The sequence below is a fragment of the Pteronotus mesoamericanus genome, unplaced genomic scaffold (assembly GCF_021234165.1).
Source record: "Pteronotus mesoamericanus isolate MK-2021 breed Mesoamerican mustached bat unplaced genomic scaffold, CSHL_Meso_final contig_65, whole genome shotgun sequence".
Taxonomy (NCBI): Eukaryota; Metazoa; Chordata; class Mammalia; order Chiroptera; family Mormoopidae; genus Pteronotus; species Pteronotus mesoamericanus.
In genome coordinates this window covers 8,823,048-8,848,182 of record NW_026555228.1, presented here as the reverse complement: position 1 = coordinate 8,848,182, position 25,135 = coordinate 8,823,048, and the positions used below count along the sequence as shown (strand labels likewise).

The 25,135-nt window shown below is 38.5% G+C and overlaps 1 protein-coding gene across 1 annotated transcript in view; it reads right to left on the bottom strand.

The window, feature by feature from the left end:
* Positions 1 to 25,135, bottom strand: part of PPEF1 (protein phosphatase with EF-hand domain 1) — a 68,948-nt gene that overhangs the window by 5,905 nt on the left and 37,908 nt on the right. Inside the window, exons 7-12 of the mRNA XM_054581198.1 lie at positions 18,756 to 18,922; positions 15,821 to 15,857; positions 14,878 to 15,027; positions 10,511 to 10,654; positions 2,729 to 2,914; positions 1,178 to 1,320 (exon numbers count right to left, since the gene is read on the bottom strand). Coding sequence (XP_054437173.1) covers positions 1,178 to 1,320; positions 2,729 to 2,914; positions 10,511 to 10,654; positions 14,878 to 15,027; positions 15,821 to 15,857; positions 18,756 to 18,922 — 827 coding nt within the window. The remainder of the gene's footprint in view (positions 1 to 1,177; positions 1,321 to 2,728; positions 2,915 to 10,510; positions 10,655 to 14,877; positions 15,028 to 15,820; positions 15,858 to 18,755; positions 18,923 to 25,135) is intronic.

Genomic DNA, 25,135 nt, shown 5'->3' with positions numbered 1-25,135 from the left:
ATGAATTAGGCCCTAGCTGGTGTGGCACAGTTGGTTGGAATATCATCCCATAAGCCAAAGAATCACAGGTTCGATTCCCAGTCAAGGCACATGCTTAGTTGCAGGTTCAGTAACCGGTTGGGGCACATATGAGAAACAACTGATCAATGGTTCTCTCTCACATCAATGTTTCTCTCCCTCCCTTTCCTACTCTCTAAAATCAAAAAGCATGTTCTCGGGTGAGAATTTTTTAAAAAGAGAATGAATTAGGTCTGTATATACTAACTTGGAGTGATGTTCATTATAGAATCTTTAGGATAAAAGTCACTTGCAGAATAGAGTGTGCAGTGTGACTATGTAAAAAAAAAATGTGTGTATGGTGTTTACTGATTTTCTACTCTCACTGCAATATGCAGTTAATGAGGGAAAGGACTTTTGCCTATTTTGGTTATTACTGTATCACCTATGCCTAAAACAATGACAGATACATAGTAAGTGCTCAACTTTTTCATTCAATGAATGAATAATTGCTTGTTTATTTTTGTAGGAGCAAGGATAAGAAGGTGTAAGGGTTCACACCAAGTTATTAATTTCAGTTGCATATGGGGAAAGGATTATTGAGAAGCAGGGGGAGAGAAGATTAACATTTTATTTATACGTTGTTTTTTTTGGCCTCAATTGTTAACAATAAATACATTTATTTTATAATGAAAAAAATCTTAAAAACATGTTAAAGGAGAAAAAGAAAACAAACTACGAATGCCATCACACAGAGAAACACACACAACTCTTTTCTCAAATACATTTCTGGGTAGGAAAGAGACAAAGAAGCAAGACCAGACTGACTGGCCTGTTATGGGAGGGGGAGGTGGTGTGGAGAAGGCCATAGGTTATGGGGCTGCATGGGTGCAGGGACCTTCTTTTCTTTATATTCAATTAAATACCATTTGTGGATGCTGAGTACTTTATTCACCTAAAGAGATGTATGAATTCAAAATTGCTGCTCTTGGTGTCAAATATGAGTGTATTCGTTACCTGGTGTCTGGAACTATTTCCATTTTGTTTACACCAATGAGTAACCAAGAAGTAGTTGTCTTCACTCTCATGGCTGCTCTTAGTCATTCTAGATTGGTTCTACTTGGTCACAGTACCGTCATTCAGAATTCCCCTTAAACTCTATGGCTTAGAGGATATATACCTTTGGTGAAGAGGTCTTAAGCATGTTGCCTTTGTTACTTGGTACTGGAAGAATTGAAGGGTCGAATGAAATCCCACCTTGATGTAAGCTCCTCGATTGCTGCCTTCTTCATAGTAATTAGAAGCAGAAAATACTGTAATGACCTGATTAAAGAAAAAGAGGGTAGGTTCACATAGAATTAGTTTTCAAAATGTCCTTCGATAAAGTCAGAAATAGCTCGAGTCTTTTAAAAAAAGCAAAAATCAAACAAAGTTCAAAATCTAAAGTCTAACAAGATTTCCTATGATTCCATAAGAGAGAAACAAGGCTTTTAAATCAGCTTCCCCAGAAGTCAGTACTTCTAGCCCTCCTTCCTGCAGTCTATGGCCTTGCAATCCTGTGTACAGTTTTAGCTCCATATCTTAAAATTCCCCTTAATGCTCGGTTTTGCAAATTCTAATTTTCCAAGGGGGCAAAGTCTTTATTTTCTTTCCTTGTGATACTTAAGCATTCAAAATAAAACTGGTCTAGCAACGCAGTCTTCTTCTTTTGCTTTAAGCTGAATGATTTAGAGGGCTCCGGCTCCCTTCCCCAAAACCAGTGCTTTAAGGACAAAGAAACAGTGGCTAAAATAAGGGACCATGACTACTCTGTTGGGAGGAAACCAACAAGCCTTGGGGCAGTGGTGGAGGATAGGAGGGTAATATTTGTCAGTGACAGGAAACCTGGCTTAAGCCAAGTCCTGCTTTAATGAGCATGTCTCTTCAGACAAGCCACTGCTATTTTCTCTCTATTTTCCTACTACAAAGAGACCCTATAAAATATTTGTCTTAACCATCTCACAGTTGTTAGTATAAGCCTCAAATGAACTAATAGAGTTAAGTAAAAGTTGAAAGAGAAGGAAATGCCATGCAATTTTGTTTTGTTTTGTATTTATCACCGTGTAGGGTTTGAAAAAGGGATATCTCAGGACAACTTCGGACAAAAAACCAGTTCCTCAGTCTTTGAATCTTCTAGCTTCATCGCACCCCACTGCAAGAGCACCACACACTCCATTTTAGTGGGGGCAGCTAAGCTGACCACAGTGAGTAACTTGCTAGAGTCCACCTACCTACTCAGTGAGTAGAAGGGAGGTATGTTTTGTTGCTCTGCCCTGCACTGGGACCGTGCGAAGGTGATAAAGAGAGCAAACTGGATTCACTGCTGCCTTTTATGTGCTCAGTGGGGATAAGTATATTCTCAACCCCGCAGTACTGGAGAGTTGCCTTGTGGTTAGTAGAAGCCTTTCTGTGTGCATACATAGTGTCGCATGTAGAGTTGCAAGCTTTGGGACTACAGAAGTTTAGGGAAATAAACCAAAAATTCCTTAGGATGAGGGACAGAGAGGCCCCTTCCAACAACTTATGTGAACACTAGAATATCCTGTTTCTGTCTACCAAAGCATGGCCTTCTTTTTTTTGGTACTAGGGAAGACATCGTCCCATGAGCCTCTAAGTGAGATAATCTCCTGTAAAGAAAGACTATGCTGGGGGGAAGGATGTCTGGGATATGTCACCAACAATGTTAGCTTACCTTCGCCTCATGGGAGAATTCATACCCTTCACGCTTACATTCGTGAGACCTAATAAGCAGCTTCAAGTGGTTTTTCTTAAGAAACTTGGAGGTAACATCTGGGCCAAAATAGCAGCCCCCTCCTCGACATGTGTTTGGATAACAGCCTCGTTTCTCTCTAGGATCACTCCACAGAATATCAGTGACCTTGAAAGAACAAACCAGATTAGGCTGCTACTTATAAGTGAGAGTTTATCTTTCTAGATTCTACCTTCTTTTCCAGAAATATTAACCCATGTTATCCCAAAGTCTTGCTATTTCTCATCACTCCTTCAAAATTGTTTCATATTTTTCTCTTCTCTGAATCTTTCCCAGAATAATTTTAATTCCCATAGCCACCACAATTCCTTTCTGCTCATCACCAATAACCAATGTTGCAGTAGCAATAACTAATATAGGGTATGGTACTGGCATAAGAACAGACATATAGATCAATGGAACAAAATGGAGAGTCCAGAAATAAGCCCATGTCTCTATGGTCAAATAATATTTGACAAAGGGGGCAGGAGCATAAAATGGAGTAAAAATAGCCTCCTCAACAAATGGTGTTGGGAGATCTGGACAGCTACATGTAAAAAAAAAAAAGAAAAAAAGGAAAAGAAACTTGACCACCAACTTATACCATACACAAAAATAAGCTCAAGAGGCAGGGAAATTTCAGATATTCCATGCACCAATATTTCCATTGATATGTCCCGTAGAGCAAGGGACATAAAGGAAAGAATAAACAAGTAGGAATATATCAAATTAAAAAGCTTCTGCACAGCTAAAGAAAACATCAGCAGAATGAAAAAGGAGCCAACCATATGGGAAAATATGTTTACCAATGATAACTTGTAAAAGGGTTTGATCTCCAAAGTATATAAAGAACTCACACAACTCCACACCAGAAAGACAAACAATCCAATTAAAAAATGGGCAAAGGACCTAAACAGACACTTCTCCAAGGAGGACATACACGAGGCCCAGAGACATATGAAAGGATGCTTATCATCACTAGTCATGAGATGCAAATTAAAACCACAATGAGATTCCACTTTACACCGGTCAGAATGGCCATCACTAACAAATCAACAAACAACAAGTGCTGGAGAGGTTGTGGATAAAAGGGAACCCTAAGGCACTGTTGGTGGGACTTCAGACCAGTGGAGCCACTATGGAAAGCAGTATGGAATTTCCTCAAGAAAGTAAAAATGGAACTGCCTTTTGACCTGGTGATTTCACTGCTGGGATTATACCCTAAGAATTCTGAAACATCAATTCAAAAGAACCTATGCACCCCAATGTTCATAGCAGCATTATTTACAATAGCCAAGTGCTGGAAGCAGCCAAAGTGCCCATCAGTAAATGAGTGGATCAAAAAACTATGGCACATTTACACAGTGGAATACTACACAGGAGAAAGAAGGAGCTCCTGCCCTTCGTGATAGCAAGGATGGAACTGGAGAGCATTACGCTAAGAGAAATAAGCCAGGCAGTGAAAGACAGATAACATATGATCTCACCTGCAAGTGGAACCTAATCAACAGACAAACTGGTGAGCAAACTAGAACCAGAGACATGGAAATAAAGAACAAACTGACAGTGACCAGAGGGAAGGAGGAGGGAGATAACGGGGGAAAGAAGGAGAAGGGTCAAGTCAAGGAACATGGATAAAGGAGCCATGGACATTGACAAGACAACCAGGGGTGGGACTGAATGTGAAAGATGGGGGTGGGTGGGGCAGGGGAGAGCAATGGGGGGAAATGGGGACAACTGTAATTGAACAACAATATAAAAGAAATACTTCCATGTATGTGAACAAGTAAAGTTTTATTTTTTAAGCAATCTATATACAGTAAAAAAAAAATAACTAATACAGCAATACTTAGTAATCATGAAGAATTAGCTGTTGGCTTTTTTCCTTTTTATCAAATTTATTGGGATGACATTGGTTAACCACTTTAAAAAAATCCATCATAATTGTTTCACAATTGCTGAATATACAAAGGTCTTTTTGCTTAAAAGAACTTCATTGTCATGTTCAAAGGACAAAGTAGCTTCCCCACAATGAGCACATATTAGGTGTTCTTAATATGTCCAAAGAGATAAAGTTAGGTCTCTCAGTTGTAGCTTTGGCCCTGGTGTTTGTCTTGCTGAGTATATAACATGAGGAAGGCTTCTCCCCCATCACAAATATAGGCAGCTACTCATCGAAAAATACCTCCTTCACTTTATGCCCTCTTGATAAGTACATCTCACTTTAAGCAATACACCTACAGGTTTCCACAGTGTGTTCTCCTAAATATACAAGTATTTTATTAGCATAACATTACCCTTTGGGCTGAAATAGGCAAATGCAGGGTAAATGATGCCCAGGACCAAAGTCCCAAGTTTCTAAGAATATTTTTAATAGAAAATCGGGGGCTCCCTGTTTGTGGCACTAATCTATACATGTTTCCTTTTTAAAAAAACTTTCTGCATATTCTTTTCCTTTTTTTTTTTTTGTTGTTCTACTACAGTTGTCCCAATTTTCCCACATTGCTCTCCCCTGCCCCACCCACATGCCCCCCCCGTGGGCCCCCCCTGGCTCCCACTGTCAATCCCCACCCTGTTGTCCATGTCTATGGGTCATGTATTCTTGTTCTTTAACTACACCCTTCCCTACAGGAGCTTAGAGCAGCAGTGAGAAAAATGAACTTAGTTGCGAAAGATGTAAAACTTTGAGAAAACTCTCTGGGTCTCAGTTTCTAGATCTTTAAAATCAGGGCTCTGGGCCAGATGACTTGTAAAGTATCTCAAAGTTATAACAAACTATGATTCTAGGAGTCTGTATTTTCCATGTATTTCTTTGAAGGCATGAAGAACCATGCATTTTAAGTTGTACAGTTATTCCAGTGGGTCTTAACAAGAGGACCAGAAGTGGTTGTCCCACTAAACATGATTGATTGTACAGCCACTTACAGGTTTGGTATTGAAGGGGAGCTAGAAGTCAGTGAGGGAGAAGACAGTGAGGCGGAAAGAAGAAAAGACCTGCTTGGAGACTTACTCTGGAATGATAGGCACCTGGTCAGAACTGGAAAAACCCTGAACCAGGCACATTCCAGACATTTGCAGAGTTTTTGATGACTGATTAAAGTGGGAATTAAAATCACCCAGAGAAGATTCTCCTTTCTCCCCCATTAAATTCCAACAAAGGCACAACCCTACCCTACAAATAAATATCATTCTAGGTAACTAAAGCATATATGTCCACTATGTACCAGGAACAGAGGAAAGAAAATTAAAGGTACTAGTGAAATTATTAAAATGTTGGGAATGAGATTCTGGTCCATTTTACCCTGTGTCAGCTCCAGTCACAGACATAGAGTCTGTAAGCTATCTCATCTATATTATTGGGACAGGGTGAGGTTCTATTACAGAATAATCACCCTAGTCTCCCGCTCTCACTTCTTAAGGCTACATATCTCCATAATTCTAATTCATCTAGGTTTCCAGAAACCACAATTTTCTTTTTATGCAATTCTAATCTCTTTGGCCTGATCCTTTTTATTCATCATAATCCTAGAAGTGCTTATTCTATCTAACCTTTGGTCTTTGGAATTTAGATGTCAAAATTTAAGAAGGCACCTTTCTACTTGCTATAGGATATCTCAGACTTAGTTGATTTTTTAATACTTTGGATGCCAATGATGAATTCTATTTCTCTCTTACTACCCCTCCACCCTCCCTATCTCCCACTTCTCTTTCTCCTCATTGATTAGCGTATATTTTACATCAAAAATCACATTTAAGTCAACATTTTCAGCAATCAAGGTATAAGGGTAAGGAATCAAGAAATAGAGGTTTGCCCTGACCAGTGTGGCTCAGTTGGCTGGATGACATCCCACAAAGCAAAAGGTTGCTGGTTTGATTCCCGGTCAGGGCACATGCCTGGGCTACAGGTTTGGTGCCTGGTCAGGGCGTGTATGAGAGGCAACTGATCAATGTTTTCCTTTCACATCAATGTTTCTTTCCCTCTCTTTCTCCCTCCCATTCCCTCTCCCTAAAAAAAATAATTAATTAAAAGAAATAGAGTCTTCTTGGGGATAAGCAATTAGAAGAAAGCTGGTAGTACCATGATACTGGTAGCAAGAGTAGCCCAGCTAGAAGTCTAACAGACAGAATCAGGGAAAGCAACAGATGAGAATAGCCCTCTTGGGGCAAGAATAAGCCTCAAAGATTGTCAATACCCTGCCCTTGCAAGAGTCCAGCTTTAATAGGATCAGATTGTAGAGCCCCAGGGCACTGTTAAAAACAATAGTAATTAGTGAAGTAATAGCTGGGTATGATGCAAATAGAGGCTGATGGGCGGAAGCTTAAAGTGGAAACCAGGGAAAGAGACAGTCAAAGAGAGCCTACCTAAAACTACAACTGTCCCTGGTAGTCTGGCAAACTGTGTGCATGCCCAAGGCAGTGGCACCTTGTGAGGAGTGACATCAGAGGCTACACACTGAGAGGGAATAGACTTCACTGAAATAGCCCAGACAAGCCACTAAACAAATAGATAAGCAAACAAGCAAATAAGAACAGGTCCCAGAGGAGCAGGGGAATAACTATCTAGAGTTACTATGATATATTACCTAGAATGTTCAGTTTTCAACAAAAAAATTGCAAGACATGCAAAGAAAAAAGCACACAGGAAAAAACAAGCAGGCAATAGAAATTGTCTTTGAGAAGACTGGGTATTGACTTAGCAGTCAAAAATTTCAAAACAACTGTTATAAATATGTTCAAAGACAGATATATAAAATATTCCACTCTACAAGAACAGAATATACTTTCTTTTCAAGAGCACATGAAGTGTTCTCCAAGATAGACCATATGCTAGGCCACAAAATAGCCTCAATCTGGTTTAAAAGGATTTAAATCTCATGCAAAGTATGTTCTCCAACCACAACTGAATTCAAATAGAAATCAATAAGAAAAGGAAATGTGAGAAATTCAAAAATATGCATAAATTAAACAACACACTCTAAAATAACGTATGAATTAAAGAAGAAATTCCGAGGGAAATTAGAAAATAGTTTGAGATGAGTGCAAACGAAAGCACAACATAGCAAAACTTTTGGGATGGAACTAAAGCAGTATGTACAGGGAAATTTATAGCCTCATTTTAAAAAGGAAAAAAATATCTCAAATCAGTGACATTACTTTCATCTTAGGAAACTAGAAGAAGAAAGGCAAACTAAATCTAAAACAAGCAGAAGGAGGCAAATAATAAAGGTTATAGCTGAAATAAACAAGGAGAAAAATAGAATACATTAGAGAATAGTCAATAAAACCAAAAGTTGGCTCTTTGAAAAGATCAATAAAACTGACAAACTTCAGTGAGACTGACCAAGAGAACAAAAAAGATTCAAATTACTAAAATCAGAAATGAAAGAGGGGACCATCACTATTGACCTTACCAAAGAAATATACACACACAGTTGTTTGTATGGAAAATATAAATAAATAAATAATAATACAAGACTAAGCTGTTTTGCATACTCACAACTGTAAACCTACTTTTGCCCATCCCGTGTGTGTTTTCTACAAATATAGAGCAACACATTAGATAAACTAAATGAAATGAAAAAATTGCAAAGGAAAACATAAATTATCAAGACTATCAAGATACAAACTACTCAAAAAGAAATAAAAAATCTGAATAGAACTACTATAGTAAGAAAGAAGATTAAGTTAATCATGTTAACACTTCCTATAAAGAAAAGCCCAGACTCAGATGGCTTCATTCTACCAAACATTTGAAGAATGTTTAATATAATTCACAAACTCCTCCAGAAAATAGAAGAGGATGTAATATTTCCCACCTTATTTTATGAGGCCAATCTTACATTAATACCCCAGACATTCACAAGAAGAGAAAACTACAGACCAATGTCCCTTATGGACAGAGATGTAAAAATTCTCAAAAAATATTAGCAAACTGAAGCCAGCAACATATAAAATGGGTTATACACCATGACCACATGGGACTTATACTAGGAATTTAAGGTTAGTTTAACATCTGAAATCAATCAAGGTAATACAACATATTTAATAGAATAAAAGTCAAATACCACATGATCACCTTAATAAATGCAAAAAAAGCATTTGACAAAATCCAATACTCTTATGTGATAAAAGCACTCAACACAGTAAGCACAGAAAGAAACGTCCTCAATATGATGAAGGGCAGCTAAAATACAAACAAACAGCTAATATTCTTAATGGTAAAAAGCTAACTGCTTCTCCATAATATCAGGAATAAAACAAGAATGTCTACTCTCACCACTTCTATCCATCACTGTACTCGAGGTTCTAGAAAGGGCTATCAAGAAAAAAGAAATAAAAGGCAACCTGATTGGAAAGAAAGAAGCAAAATCATCTTTATTCACAGATAATGTGCAATTGTACATAGTCCCAAGGAATCCACTAAAACCATCAGAATGAATAAACAAGTTTGTCAAGGTTCACTACATACAATCAGTATATAAAAGTCTACTGTATTTCTATAAGCTGGCAATGAACAATCCAAAATGTAATTAAGAAAGAAATTCTAGTTACAATAGTATTGAAAATACTTGGGAATAAGTTAGGGATAACCTTAACAAAACAAGTGGCTCAATATATATGATTACAAAACACTGTTGATGTTAAAGATCTAAATGAATGGAAAGACAGCCCATGTTCATGGGATTAAAGACATAATACTGTTAAAATTGTAATAGTACCCAAAGTGATCCATAGGTTCAAGGCCATCCCTACCCAAACCCTTGCTGTTTTTTGGTAGAAATTAACAAGTTGACCCTAAAATCCATATGGAAATTTAAGGGACTCAGAATAGCCAAAAAAAATCTTGAAAAAGAAGAAAAAATGTGGTGAACTCACACTTCCCAGTTTTGAAACTTTGTACAAAGGTACAGTAATCAAAACCATGTAGTACTGATGTAAAGATAGACATATAGATCATGGAATAGAATTAAGAATCTAGAAATAAACCTTCATATTTATGGTCATTTGATTTTTGGTGAGGATGCCAAGAAAATTCAATGAGAATGATCTTTTTAACAAATGGTGCTAGGATAACTGGATATCCACATGCGATTGAATGAATTTGGACCCCTACCTCATAACTCAAAATGGATCAGACACCTAAATGTAATAGCTAAAACTATAAAATTCTTGGAAGAAAACATAGGAATAAATCTTCATGACTCTGGCTTAGGCAATGGCTTCTTAGATAAAATAGCAAAAGCACAAAGCAAAAGTACTTCCATTACTCTGGCTGAGTAAAAGAAGCCAGACACAAAAAAACCACATATTGTAACATGTCCAGAAAAGGCAAATCTGTAAAGACCAAAAGTAGATTAGTAGTTGCCTAAGGCTGAGGGGAGCAGGGGTGTGGGGCTGTGAGGGCGGGAGGGGAAATGGGGAGTGACTGATAATGGGCATGTAGTTTCTTTATTAGGTGATGAAAATATTCTAAAATTAGATTGTGGTGATAGCTATACAACATTGTGAATATACCAAAAACAATGAATTATATACTTTAAATAAGTACATTATGTGGTATGCAAATTATCTATCAATAAAGCTGTTAAAATACAGTGATAAATTCAGAGAGAAGGATATGATCTGCTTATAAGGCTAAGTAGCCTTTTATCTGTACATTCTAAGGGACAACATCATCTATGCTATGTCTTCTTTACCACTTTGGTGAACTGTTCGATTACCTACCTGTTCCCACTCATACTTTGTTAAATAGTGAGAAGTGGATCCAGTCATTCTGATTCCCCGAGGCGAAGGACGTCCTTTCTGTTTCTTCAAGTCAGCAGCGTAGCCCTTATCTATTGGAACTGGTGGCATCAGCACAGATTTCAGCTACAAAACAAATTCATACTTTAGTCAAACCCTATGCTTGCAGTGCTGCACACAGAAACTTCAGTACTTGTTACTATTCTGTCTATATTTTTGTGCCTCAACCCAATGAAAAATACATGGTCATCTTTTTCATCTTATCCACCTCCTTTATCTTAGTGATCACTGATCTCTAGGAACTGGGCCTGTTAAATTCTGTTTGCACATTTTTCAAACAGAAGCATTGCCCTACAGGGAAAGTTTCCCAGTAGAGTTTCTAAAGGACCCTAGAGGCACAGATGTCAGTGCTAGACATGCTCTGAGGCAGGGGTGTCTAACCTGCAGCCCTCAGGCCGCAGGTGGCCCAGGATGGCTATGAATGCGGCCCAACACAAAATCATAAATTTACTTAAAACGGTTTTTTTTGCCCTTTTTATGTGAAATGTTAAAGGGACTTATCTAAGAAAAAAAAGAACAAACTATGAACAGTAAAATGACAACAAACTCACAACTATCAATAACTGAACCTAATAAACAAAAACTAAAACTAAGCAAACAACTAGAATAGGAACAGAATCACAGAAATGGAGATCACATGGAGGGTTATCAGTGAGAAGGGGGAAGGGGGAGAATAGGGGAAAAGGTACAGGGAATAAGAAGCATAACTGGTAGTTACAAAATAGAAAGGGGGGTTAAAAATAGTATAGGAAATGGAGAGAATGAGGAACTTATATATAATGACCCATGGACATGAACTAAGTAAAGGTAGAGGGGAATGCTGGAGGGAGAGGGATAAAGAGGAGAAAAAAATGGGACAGCTGTAATGGCATGATCAATAAAACAGTTAAAATTAAAAAAAAAAAACACCTTTTTTTTTTTGCTCATCAGTTTTCGTTAGTGTTTGTGTATTTAACGTGTGGCCCAAGACAACTCTTCTTCTTCCAGTGTGGCCCAGAGATGCCAAAAGGTTGGACACCCCTTCCTGAGGCATCATCAAAAGAAATGGAAAATGCTAAGGGAAAACTGTCTCCCTGTGAGCCTTTATCTATACATGGGGTTAAGAGAGAACTAAAAGGGTTTGATTTCAGAACCACTTCAAGAGTGGCTGCTTTTTATTTTGCTGTGTTTTCCTGGAGAAGTGAGAGAAAGTACATGTGTGTCCAGGAAAGTTCTCAAAGGGGATATACGTTGAAAACTTTGGCAGCCCTTCAATTTAAATGCAATGTGGTCTCAATCTGACCCTGCCGGCAACTGGTGATGTTCTCTAATCCTAGTAACAAAAGTGATGCATTTCTTTGAAAAATAAAATGTCTTTCTGATAGTATGTCAATTAGTATAATCCCTCCTACATTCCCTTGCATTACCTGAGACTGTAATTTTATACTTATTTCTTTGTAGCACCCGACCCTTATATAAAACAATTTGAAGCAATACTTCGGTTATATTGCTAGCTTTAGTTCAGTGATAGACAATTCTCTGTGGTAGGCCCTTAGTTTCTTCTATAAACTAGAATGTATATGAAATCTTACCTTTGTTTTTCAAAAATAAAATTGAATCTTAGTCTGAGGTCCTGTCTCATTGAGATGATTGGAAATTCAATATCACCTGTTATTGGTGAGTTCACAGCCTACGATCCCCATCTCCCCGCAACAAATGTCCCCAGGTGTTACGCAGAATAGAATATTCTGGGAGGACACTCTGGACTTGGATCCACACAACTTCTGATAAGTTCATTGAACAAGTCAACATGGTCTTAAGTATGTATGGCTCTGCTGTTTTCAAAGCCACTCAGGATAAGGGTGCTTTGCTCCAACCCCTCCCTAATGCACCACACCATCATTTTCTCCTGGAGGACCTACTAGCCATCCCTACCTCCACAGCCTCTTCCTGACAGGCAGTTTGATGAATACTAAACCAGAGTCTTCATCTTATAAGAATATTCCTTGTCTGTCCCCCTGCATTGACACCTTCCCCCAACCTGCCCACCTTATAAAATGTCTTTAATGAACCTAGAATGGAAGTTTTCAACAGGTTCCTCCAACTCTACCTCTCTCCTATTAACAATTATACCACAACGGGTATAAACCAGTGAGCATGGTCACCCTATACTTGGAGGGTCTTAAGGGACGGGAAAGTGGGAGTTATACGATTGGACTTAAAAATCTACTTTTGTATCTCAACTGGTAGAGTTCCAAAGGCTTGAACCTACTACTTTTACTACAGCTCAATTATATTTAATACAACTATATGCCATCAGTTCCACCTCACTCTAGGAGGAGTAGAGACTACAAAAAATATATGTCAAATTTCTATCTTTACAATCCATCTCAATCAGAGCCTCGTGGTGTTTACTAGGTCAAGGTGGCTCTCAATCTAGGGTCTCCACAGAGATAGTAACGGACATTCCAGAGACATGATCTTACAAGCCCTACAGAGGGTTACCTGCTCAGGCTAATCTCAGGAAAGGAAAATTTTTCAATCGGATCAATTGGTAGTAGTTGCCATGGCTGATCGGCACTATTGTCATAGGACAGGTGGTGGTAGAGTGTCCCATTTCTGCTGTGTTCTTGCCAATATTTGACTGCCAAAAACACCATGTTCCCTTGCTCTTCACTAGAATCATACCCATTCATTATGCTAACACTGACTATCTCATGTTGATTAAAACATCTTATTGGCTTGACTATTTGCTGATACTTGAGGGGGGGCTTAAAATTTATTGCAACGGGGATCCTTTTAAGAGCAAAGGGAGGTGCTATTAACAATTACACCAAGACAACTGGTATGAACCAGGAAGTATGGTCTTCACTGGGTGAGGTTGGAAGGGGGCTATTCAAAAATCACCACAGAACCAGGAAAAGGGTTGTAAGAAAGTTTTTACCCAGTTTTGTCTTAGGTTTGCCTTGCTTTGGTCTTAAATCTCTTAGGAGATACTCAATAAACATTGATTATGTCCTTACTACATCTTAGATTCTGGGGTTATATCAGTGAACTAGAGAAGCAGGGGAAAAGAGTAAACAAACAGTACCACAGTCCATTATTTAATTTTGCTAAGTGATATGAAGGATATATACAAGGGGATTAAGAGCATATAAAAGGGGGCTTGATCTAGTCTGCATGTTGCAGAAGGCTTTGCAGAGGGGTATATTTAAGATGAAATTAAAAGGATGAGAAAAAGTTAGCAACAGTATTATCATTCATGTGTAACAAAGGTATAAGAGCTCCAAAACCTCAAGGTGAATGGAGGTCACATTTCTGCCTGTACCAAATTAAATTCCAGCTCTAGACTCCACTTGCTTAGATTATTTGGAAGTTGGTTATCAGTCCTGAGGGGTAAGGGTTCACGTTTTTCACTGGGACCATATATGATCATCTGGCTTCAGAGTTGCTATTGGTCCTCATGCCCATGTGGTAGCTCCTGTGCCCCTGGTCTGGGCACTTGGCTGGTACAGGAGGAAAACATCTCCAGTAATTCTGCAAAGCCCAGAGAAAGGAGGCTTTCACGAAGGGTGAGAGCTTTACAGGCCCCACACAACTATTTCCCTCAGAGGTTTTATACCCATTCCTGCTGTTTCTGTTGTATTTAATATGATTACTTAGGTTTAAAAATATTTCCAAAAATATTACCCTGAGCCATTTGGAGTATATTATAAGGGAAATCATATCAGTTCAGAAATAAAGTGCTGTATGATTCCATTTATATGAAGCACCTAGAGCAGTCAAATTCATAGAGATAGGGAGTAGAAGGGTAGTTGCCAGGGGCTAGAGGAGCGGGAAATGGAAGTTAGTGTTAATGAGTATAGTTTCAGTTTGGGAAGATGAAAAGTTTGGGAAATGGATGGTAACAATTTTGGTGATGGTTGCATAACAATGTGAATGTATTTAATGCCACTGAACTGTACACTTAAAATTGGTTATAGTGGTAAATTTATGCTATGTATATTTTACCACAATATTAATTTGAGACTTTAATTTTTACAAAGCAGGATTTTTCACTTTTAGAGACTACATGAAATGCCAACATTTCTTTATTTTCCTGCTTTCACTATGAATTTAAAATTTTCCCATGTAGAGAAGTTACCCATATATTTATCATACAATCATGGATTTTCTAAAATTTGTAGTAATCTTTTCAGAGTTACAACAACTACTAAAACACAAATGAATACAAAATAATACATGAACAGAAGAGTCACATATCCCCCAATAAATATCTCAGACAAGATTCATGTAAACAGCCTTCTTACTTTGTTTCTTTCTATATTATTGAGTAAAGTCAAATCTGTGGACTCTGATATCCCACCATGCACAATCAGGATTTCTTCATCAATGATTGTACCGATTGGCAGCCAGGCAAAAACTTCTTCCAAGAATTGTAAGATTTTTTCTCCGTGTATCTGTAAGTAAGAGCTTGAATAAGTTTTCCTGATGAGTTCCAGTTTATCGAGTAGTCTCAATGTATGAACAAAAAGCAAAAGTTTTCATGCCACCCAAAGGAAGTCATCATGGAGTCACTAACCCACTAGCATGAATTAATCATGTCTTTTTAGTCTGTAGTTTTGAGGCTTTGACATCTTGGAGCCTTGATGACCCTGAGACTGTACCTCCTAGGGCTAGCTCATTCTTAGAGATTGTAAACGACTTGCCTTTCATATGCAAACCAACTGATCAAGATCCCACACTCTCAACCACCTCTTTTATGGAGCTGAAATTACTCAACCTAGCAAACTCTAAATATACTTACACTGTCTCCCCCAATTCTCCCCAAGGAAATCACAATAAACACACCCCCCCTCACTCCTTCTGTCTTCTGCCCAAGCTTGGTGCTTCCCCATGTGGCCCCCCAGTGTGGTGTGCTGTGCCTCCCGTTTCCACGTAACTGCGAATAAAAACCTCTTCCTTTAGGACAGTTACCTTCATGTCTGCATGTTTTACCATACCTGGGTAAAAAAAAAATCCCAGCTACCTTTAAAACAATGGAACAGGTTTGTTTCCATGCTGAAATTTACAAAAGTCACAATGAAAAAGCTTGCTTTAGTCCAGGAAGAAAATTAAGCCTCTACCATGGCCCAGGCTTCCTTTTAATGGCATGGCTTCTGACTACTTCGCCCATCACCCTTCCTGAGGGCTCGCTCTTTTTTTACTTCTCCATATAGACAGCAAAGAGAAAGGGGAAAATATAAGTCTTACCTTATATTTACTCAAGACTTCTCTTGTGAAGCCATACCTAGAAAAAATGGGATTTATACTATTTAATTAAATGTTGCTATAACTCCTACTTCTGTGAGTCATGCAAAAAGGGGAGGACTTGACGTCTCACTATCACAAATGTCAATAACTTAAGAAACTAGGCTTTAGTTGGAACTGACTACTACTTCCGCAAGTGTTTGCTAGGCATGATGGAAAAGAACAAAAGCTGCCAATGACTTCATTCCTATCCTCAAGGAGCTTGTAGAATAGTTGGGGAAAGAAGATAAATTTTCGTGAAACAATCATGAGACAACTTAAAAAATATGTGGTAAGCATAGGTTGTATCTATGCTGCAAGTATTCAGAGAAGAAGCTGTGTGAAAGAATGCTTTTAGTTTAGATAGAATTTCTCAGACCACTTTTATCTAATAGTAAGTGAAGGATAGTGAGAGGAAAAAAGACTGAACAGAGATCAAGAAAAGCCTAGAAGATAAACAAGTTGGTTCTTTATAGTCTCTCTGATATACTTCATGTAATGGTATTGAAGGTTTTAATAGAAAGTGGTAGGAATTTTAGAGCCTGAATAGCAGTTGCTAAGGGATAGTTAATGATGGGACTGTTTTCAAATACTTTTCCTTGCCTTAGCATAATAGTACATATCCTTAATACCCAACACAGTAAAGTTGGAACAACATACTCACTCCAGGTTTCTATGCAAATCATAGTCATGTCAGGCTTGTACAGTGTAACGTTATGTTTTCTGAGATGAATTCAGTCTTATACTCACTAAAGGTGACCATGTTCTTAAATCCAATGGACACTTTGCAGTTCTTATCTTTCTTGTCCTTTCTGAAACACTAAATATAATTGATTGCACAGTCCTTCTACAAAACTTTTCTTCTCTTGGATCGCTTGACAGTATACTCTTCTGGTTAGCTATTGTGACTCTCTTTTGCAAGCTCCCCTCTACCGAGCCTTTAATATTGGAGGTTCTTTCAGATTCTGTCCCCGGCCCTCTTCTCCCTTCACTTTCTCCCTTGACAATATCATCCTTGTCGAGGGCTTTAGTTATTATCTATGTGCTAATACTCCAGGACAATGCTTCAGCCTACACTTCATTTCTGAACTCTGGACATGTATACTCAACTGCCCACTCAACAGCATCTCAAATAAGCTTTCCTCAAACTGAACCCATCATTCTCTCTCATCCCAACTTTATCCTCTTTTTATGTTCCCAATATCAGTGAATGATGCTATGTACCCCCAAACTCAAGCTAAGAACCTAGAGATCACCTTTGATTCTCTCCTCTTTCAAGTCCCACATACTATGTTAACCAAACCTTCAATCATCATTGCCTAAACTCCTCTTGAATCTACCTCCTTCTTTGCATCTCCATCCCCATCACCCTAGTCTAAGTGAAAATCCATCATCTACTCTTCAACTGCTTCTTAATTGGCCTCCCCACATACATTCTTACCCCTCTCCAAATTAGTCTTCCAGTTGAATTTTAAAACACAGACTTTATGATACTTTCCAATGATTTTCTGTTGTCCTCACAAGAGAATCAAAATTCCTTTGCATGATTCGACCATTTCTTATGTCTCCAGCACTATGAGACACCATCCTGTCCCTCAGTCTATGCTCCTGCCCCCTAAACTTCTTTCAAGTTTAAAAAGTACTGTCCTAAGCTCTGCATAAGTTGTCCCCTCACTGTGAAACACCATAGCCTCTCTCCATTGCCTAATTCATTCTTCAGAGCTCAGAATAACACCATTCTTCTGTGAGAGAACCTTCTGTCACTCCTCAGATATGTCAGATCCTTCACTTTACAAGCGCATCACACTTGAAAAACTTGCTCAATATGTGTCCTGCCTGCTAAATGTAAACTCTATAAGGGAAGGAGCCATGTCTCTTTCATTAACCATTGTGGGCACTAAATAAATGATTGACTAAATGAATAAATGAAAAGATAAAAGGCATGCCCAAATAAAAGTATTTAGCATATAATGGGCTTCTGATAATAGTCTTGGAATTTTTTTCTTCATAGTCTCAGTATTTGCTTCCATACCTAAGAATTAGAATTAAAAACTCTGTACTGTGACCAGGTGCCAAAACTGCCCCAAAGACAAAACTAATCAATTGCTGAGCTTTGATCAAGGCACCCAAAAGCCCAAGGGACCAAAAACATGAAACATGGCATGCCTTCTACTGCCCTAGAGCAAACTGGCTTTGTTTTCCATAAAATAAGAAACAACAACAACAAAAAAGAAAACAAGAAAAAGAAACAAAGGAGGAGGAGAAGAAGGAGGGCGAAGAAGAAAAAGAAAGAAGGGAAAGGGGAACGCCTATCATCTACTGGGCCTTTCAGCGAAAATTGGTAAACCATTTAATCAATCTTTACTCCTCAAATCTCCAGTGAGTCAGATAGTTGAAGTGCTATGTTACAGCTGTTCTCAAATATGTTTATGAACAACTGTGTCAGAAGCAATTACCATGTCATAAAAAAATATACACATCAGTGACAAACACAGTACTGGTTTCTGAAACAACACAAGACAAGCCAAAAGGGTAGCAACAGAATGATCCCATGTAAGCCTGTTCATAAAACCTACCACACCTTCAAACCTGACCTAACACACCTACCCAGCACTCTATTTGGACTGTGAAGGGTGGGCATTGGAGGATGAGAAAGAACATAATAGAAGGGAGAAGGGAGAACAGAAATTGAAGAAAATGTAGGAAGGGGACTTCAGAACAATGTATACTCACTCAGTAGAAGACTGGGGGTTGTAAAAAGGGGCAGGAATTAAGATCTTCCTTGAGATTCCCCTCATCCCTATTTTTCTACACTCACCTCTAACTCTTTGAAGGAACTAAAAATGACAGAATTTTCCAAAATGGGAAACAAAAGAGGACATCTAAAGGCTTAGGTTACCTCATATTCATTAAAAAATCTTCATGGTTTCCTCTGTTCAAGCACAGATCATCGCCATAGAGAAGAAAACTCACAAACAGGATCATTAAGATCTCAATGGAATTTTTCCCTCGATCTACAAAATCACCATTAAAAACATATGGGTTAGATGACGAGGGAAGGCCGTTCTGTGGAAGGAGAAAAGAGGAGAAAAACAAGCAGTTAAAAAAAATGTACTTTTAAAGCAAGGCTTTGTACTTAATGTCCCTGTGAACATGGAGAAAGAAGCTGAGTCAGTTTACTCTCCCAGGGCAGGCATCTCCTGCCAAGGGACCTTGGAAGTGAAGAATTAGCTTGAGACATAGGGGGATGAGGATTACTCATTCTACCCACCACCTGTTATAAGTTTTCTCTGAAAGGAGCTGATATTTGTCCTATCGAAAATGGCTACTCTCTTCTCTTCCTTTTCCCTGGAAAAGTGGGAAATTTCTAAGGGGCCCTATGTTTAACTTCTCTGGGCTGTGTGTGAGTCCCTCAAATTGCACAAAGGTGATGACATTATTCCTCTCCCTTACCGGATCAAATGAGAGAATGGATATGAAAGTACCCGGGAATGTGTAAGGCACCGTGTAACCGTGAACAGGGCTGACATACCACCCGTACACTCTGAAACAATCACACTAAGTATTGATAGCCGGTGTGTGTTCTCACTACTCACAGACGAGACCATATTAGTTGTTAAATATTTTGATTATCACTCCTGAGTATGAGATAATACTTTTAAAAACAGTGTTAGCATGAAAAATAACTGGGATCGGGACAAAGGTCTGGTCTTTATAAGAGCTATTGATTCCTTTACTTCTGTGCTACTAAATTCTAAGACAAAACAAACATCTCATGCCTACCAGGCCTGGTAGAGAAATGGTTGAGTGCACCTCTATTGCATAGTTCAATAAATTCAAATGCTTAAAAAATACATTACAAAGAGAAATTGTAAGTACTGTCATTACTTTATACTCACTCTCCTAGTATTTATATACATTTTGTGCATATCAATGTAACAGAAATCATTGGAAAAAAATACAGGTTACAACATATAACTTAGGGATTCCAGAAATCACTATGCAATGTAACATACTCTGAAGGCAATTGAAAACAAACAAGCAATCAGTGGTATAGTGTTCTGGGCCAGAAATAAGAAGACTTATTCTCTAGTCTAGCTCTACTATTACTCATGTGTCTTTAGGCAAGTTATTTAATCTTTATGAACTGTAAGTTTCCTCATCTGTAAAATGGGGATGATAACCTCCATACTTATCACATGGAACTACTTTTGAACTCAAGTGAGGCTGTGTAGATAAAATTGTACGAAAACTATAAAGCACCATATAAATTAAGAGACCCATTTTTTATGACCTCTGTATTATTTCTAATTTTAAAATCCCATCATTTTACATTTTCTTATTTATTTATGTAACTTTATTCACACTGGGTTTGGATAGCATGAGTCAGTTGCAAAAATATCAGCTACTGCTCATCAAACTTTAAAGAAAAAGTGAAGGTTTCTACATCTCTGATACTCTTCCTTCACCCCGTCTGGGATGAGTAAGCTAGGCAAGTCTGAGGAGTGTTGCAGGCTGTAGACTCTGTTGGGGTGTCCAGGCCTGAAGAGGGCTAGAACAGCCGTAGCAGAGAGCCCTGGGGTGAGAACATGGAAGAACGAGGCCTGAGGGGAACTGAGGATCCCTTGATTAAGAGGAGCCCTTGTCTCAGAGTATGTGTGTGGTCCTGGTTGGGGGAGAGGGAGCTGGATCTTACTAGAAAACCATAATATCAAAATTTGAGAAAAGTCTTCAACAGTCTAAAATTATATTTATTATTTTTGGATGGTAAACATGTTTTCAACTGCAAGACAAACTTTCTTTTTTTTAAAGATTTTATTTATTTATTTTTAGAGAAAGAGGGAGGAAGAAAGAGAGGGAGAGAAACATCAATGTGTGGTTGCCTCTCCCATGCTTCCAACCAGGGATCTGGCCCACAACCCAGACATGTGTCCTAACTGGGAATCGAACTGGTGACCCTTTGGTTTGCAGGCTGGTGCTCAATCCACTGAGCCTCACCAACCAGGATGACAAATTTTCTTATATTACAACTTCTCATCTCCAGTTAAGCCAAACTTTGTTTATAGGTATTTCACCTCTGATGTAAGCAAAGAATAATGAATTTCTTTGTCAAACCTAAATTTAAGCCAAAAATAATAATGGTCAGCTAAGCCATTCACCTTACATACCACACTTGACACCCAATGAGTTTTAACCTTTTCAAAAAGTCAAACACATCATCAAAAGACTGGGATTTGCGATAATGAAGATCAATCAATAGAATGTATCCCAGTCTCTGAAAGTGATTATAAAAGGAGTCCTAAATGTGTATACTGAACACGTGTACATGTTGAGCCTTTTACATCAACCACTTCAAAGAAGGCAAGACTCATTTGGATGTATAAGATCTGCCCAGTTGAGTCATATTACTTTATAAGGTCTGAGTCAAATGTGTTTTAGTCGTAGAATAATAGGAAACTGGAAAACAGGTAAGTCTCCTGGGACATAAATCTGTGGAATACTTAGGCTTCTGGTTACCGAGATTTCTCTGGTTTTCCTTCAAAGAAGCAAAACCTGCTGCTATACCCCATCCTTCACTCAGTTCCAGTAAACCAAACTCCGTGGCTTATTCTGTAGCTGATATATACTAAACCACTTGTGACATGGAAATGAAGTTGACAAATAGAGAAAACTCAGGGTAATCTCAACTCTGAACAGCATTCAGATGACCTGTGGGGGTGGGGGGGTGGGATCGGAGATAGCAGACTACAATTAATTAACTTGAATAGAGACACACAAGACATTTCCCTATACTGTCACCTATTTCCTACTGAAGCATTTTACAACAGACAACTAGAAGGTATCCCAATTTTTATGGACATTTTCACCAAGGCACATCATACAATAACCTCTGGACCTCAATTCCACATTATTTTAATTGTTATATCTTTCCCGAATCCTATTTCAGAGGTCTGTTCTGCTTGCAACATACTGTCTTAATCTCAAAAGGAAAAGAATTGATTATTGTGGCAGTGTGAAGCATAGCAGTGACAGAAAAAAATTTAATGAACTTCTCAACTGGAAAAGCACAGGCATGGTGGGTGGAGGACAGAGGGAAGAGAGAAAGAAAAAGAAAACACAAGAAGGCATGACTTCCAATGGACAGCATCAGTATGACACTCACAGGGTTAAGAGCTAATTAGCTTTTCTCTGTCCATGTGCATCTCTTTTTCAGCTTCAGGAGGTCTCCATTCCCAGCACAAATTTTACAAAATAATTTGCCAGTACTTGATCTAAAATTTCAAGCTTTGTTTTCAGTGAGGAAAAATCCTTTGCCATGTTAGCAAGGCTAAGGCTCTGAATGAAGTATTTCAAATTGGTCACTCTAATTAAGCAAAAGTGGATGACTTACATTAACCTGTTCATAAAATAAAAATCTAAAAATATGATATAACTAATGCTATGTAAATTGCTTCACTTGCAGATATTGGAGCTATATAATTTTGAGATGCCCTTTTGGCACAGGTCTGTTGTGGTTAACAGTGTGCCACCCAGAGGAAAGAATTCTTTTCAAACCCAAACAGGGCTGTGATCTGAAAATGTCTGGCTTAGTGTAAAGATGCCTAAATGATACAATTTTTAAGAACAACTAAATATGAAGAAACCAAAATCTCAAAGCAAACAATCAGGAACAATCATTAATATGAATCTTATCCTCTATTGCAGTACACTACAAAAAGTGTGTAAGAATAAAAATATTTTCTAATCCTCCAAAACTTTCTTTCATGACTTCGGCACTCATTAATTACTAAAATTCTTAGAAAGGACTGTCTTGAACATCACCTCCTCCAGGAAGTCTCCCAGGAGGTTAGGTGCTCCTCCAATGTACTCTCTTGGAGCCTTGTGCTTATCCCACTTAAAACATGTCCCACCCCAGAACTGTCCAATTGCGTTATTAGTTGACCTTCCTCCACTAAACTGTGATATCTTGAGCCAAAAACCGTGTCTCAGTCATATGGTATCACCAACGTTATCAGAGTACCTCACTCGTAATAGGTGTTTAATACAAATACATAAAATGAATGAATTTCATATTCATCTTTGTATCATTCCACAGTTTATATAGTGCCTTGTACACTATAAGGACCACATTAAAAAATACTGAATGAATAAATCAGTGGACAGATACACTTTTACATACGATTTGGATAACAACAGAAGTCTTAAACCACACCAACTACTTGAATGAGAAGAGTAATATGGCCAGGCATCTCAGGAGGACCCTACATTATAACTCTTCCTCTCAGGCTGTGCCCTTGGTTGGCCTTGGGCCAGACCCAGCCCTGCAGCCCACTCATCGCATACAGTATAAAAGAACTGATGATAGCACACCACCAACTGAAAGATGAGTTACAATTTTGTCTTGATTCAAAGACTGAGGTTTTCCTAATTTCTACTTTGGGTTGATGGAGAGAAGAATCAGCGCATAATATAAACTTGGCCATTTATAGCTCCAAAAATCTCCAACAAGATGTAGTTTGCCAAATTATTCCCTGCCATTCAAGTTCAATCAGAACTTTAATAAAATAAAAATAATTTTAATAAATAAAATACAGATAAGTCGATAATTTTGATTAAATAAATAATAAATTACGTAAGGATCAGTTAAAGCATGGTCACTGGCTGCTTCTAAATAGAAGACAGCTAGCCTATGGCTGACACTGGGGCAGCTCAGTTCTGTGGGCTCCTACGAATGAGCCAGGGGAAAGCACCACGTGCAAAGCATTACAGATAACTGGGGTTCAACACGTTGTTGGTGCGTTGAGTATCACAGTGAGAATCAGCCACCATCACAGAAACTACCATTTCCCCAAGCAAACAAGCGATTGCTTGGATCATAGCACCTGTTGTAATCCCAGCACAGGCCAAAAACAGAGTCCACCCGTCCCCGCCTTTCTCCTCATTTTAAGATAGTCTTCCTTCCTTCCTCATCTATGTCCCTCGCCCATTACTCTTCTCTCAATTAATCTCATTTTTTTTTATGTTCACTAAAACCCAATAATGATAATCATACTGTAAGCATTGCTGAAATGAATCTTCCAGATCACCGGAACTCCTTTAAAAGCTAGAATACATTTTAAAATTATTTGAACCACTTTGGCTGGGAGTTTTTAAAATGTGCCCTCTGTTTCTTTACTTAACAGAGCGTACATCTTAGAACTAGAAACCTTCTTGGCCTTGCAGGCACATCAAGCTAAGCATGCCCTCAGAGCCCTCTGGGAGCTACAGACAGCTCTTCTCTATGCACACAGCCCCGGATTCCCGAAGATTACTACTTCATTTCCTGGCTCATTGGTAGAGTTCTAGATCTTCTCTTACTGTCAGGAACATCTTTACTTTTCAATCGCAGTCATTGTATCTCACTTTGGCCTTTCCCCTCCCACTCCATAATCTGCTGCGGAAGGGGCGGGGAAGCCAGGCTGGGAAACTCGCAGGCAGTGTGTCAAGTCAGGTTTTACTGATACATCTTCAGAGGCCTAAGACCTCTCCTCTGAGTTAAAAGTACATTGGATTTGTGGCAATAATTTCAAAAGCTCAGAGGCCCTTTTTACTTAATTCTAGGTTTCTGTAGAATTGATAAGGGGTGATAAAAAATAACTAAATTAGTCAGTTGTTTCACCTATGGACAGGATGGCTATCACTGTCATTTGCATGTATATAAAACCACTGTTTCCAGAACAGTCTGTATTCATGGTTTTAGGTAGCACTATTCCCTACATCTGCCATCTATCATCATTCCTCATTTAAATTTCAGATTAAAAAATGAGGGGGAAAAAGCCCTGACTGGTGTAACTCAGTTGCTTGTACGTCATCCTGCAAAGCAAAAGGTTGCCAGTTCGATTCCTGGTCAGGGTCCACGTCTGGGTTGTAGGTTTGGTCCCCAGTGGGGGTGCATACGAGAGGCAAGTGGTTGATGTTTCCCTCTCATATCGATGTTTCCCTCCCTCTCTTTCTCCTTCCCTTCTCCTCTCTCTAAAAATGAATAAAATCTTCTTTAAAAATGAGAAAGAAAAAGGCAGAATGCTGACTTTATCTTTTTATAAGTTAGAGATCATCAAACAGCATAGCTTCCTGAGCCATCTCTGTCCTGCCCTTTTCTTTCTCGGCCTTTAACTCAGGACACTCATTACCCATATACTAAGTGACTTCCCATCATTGCAAGCACACCAGGTCATTCTCCCTTCTCAGGCACCATTATTAACTACACCGTCTTTTCTGTTTCTTAAAGTGGAACCTTGC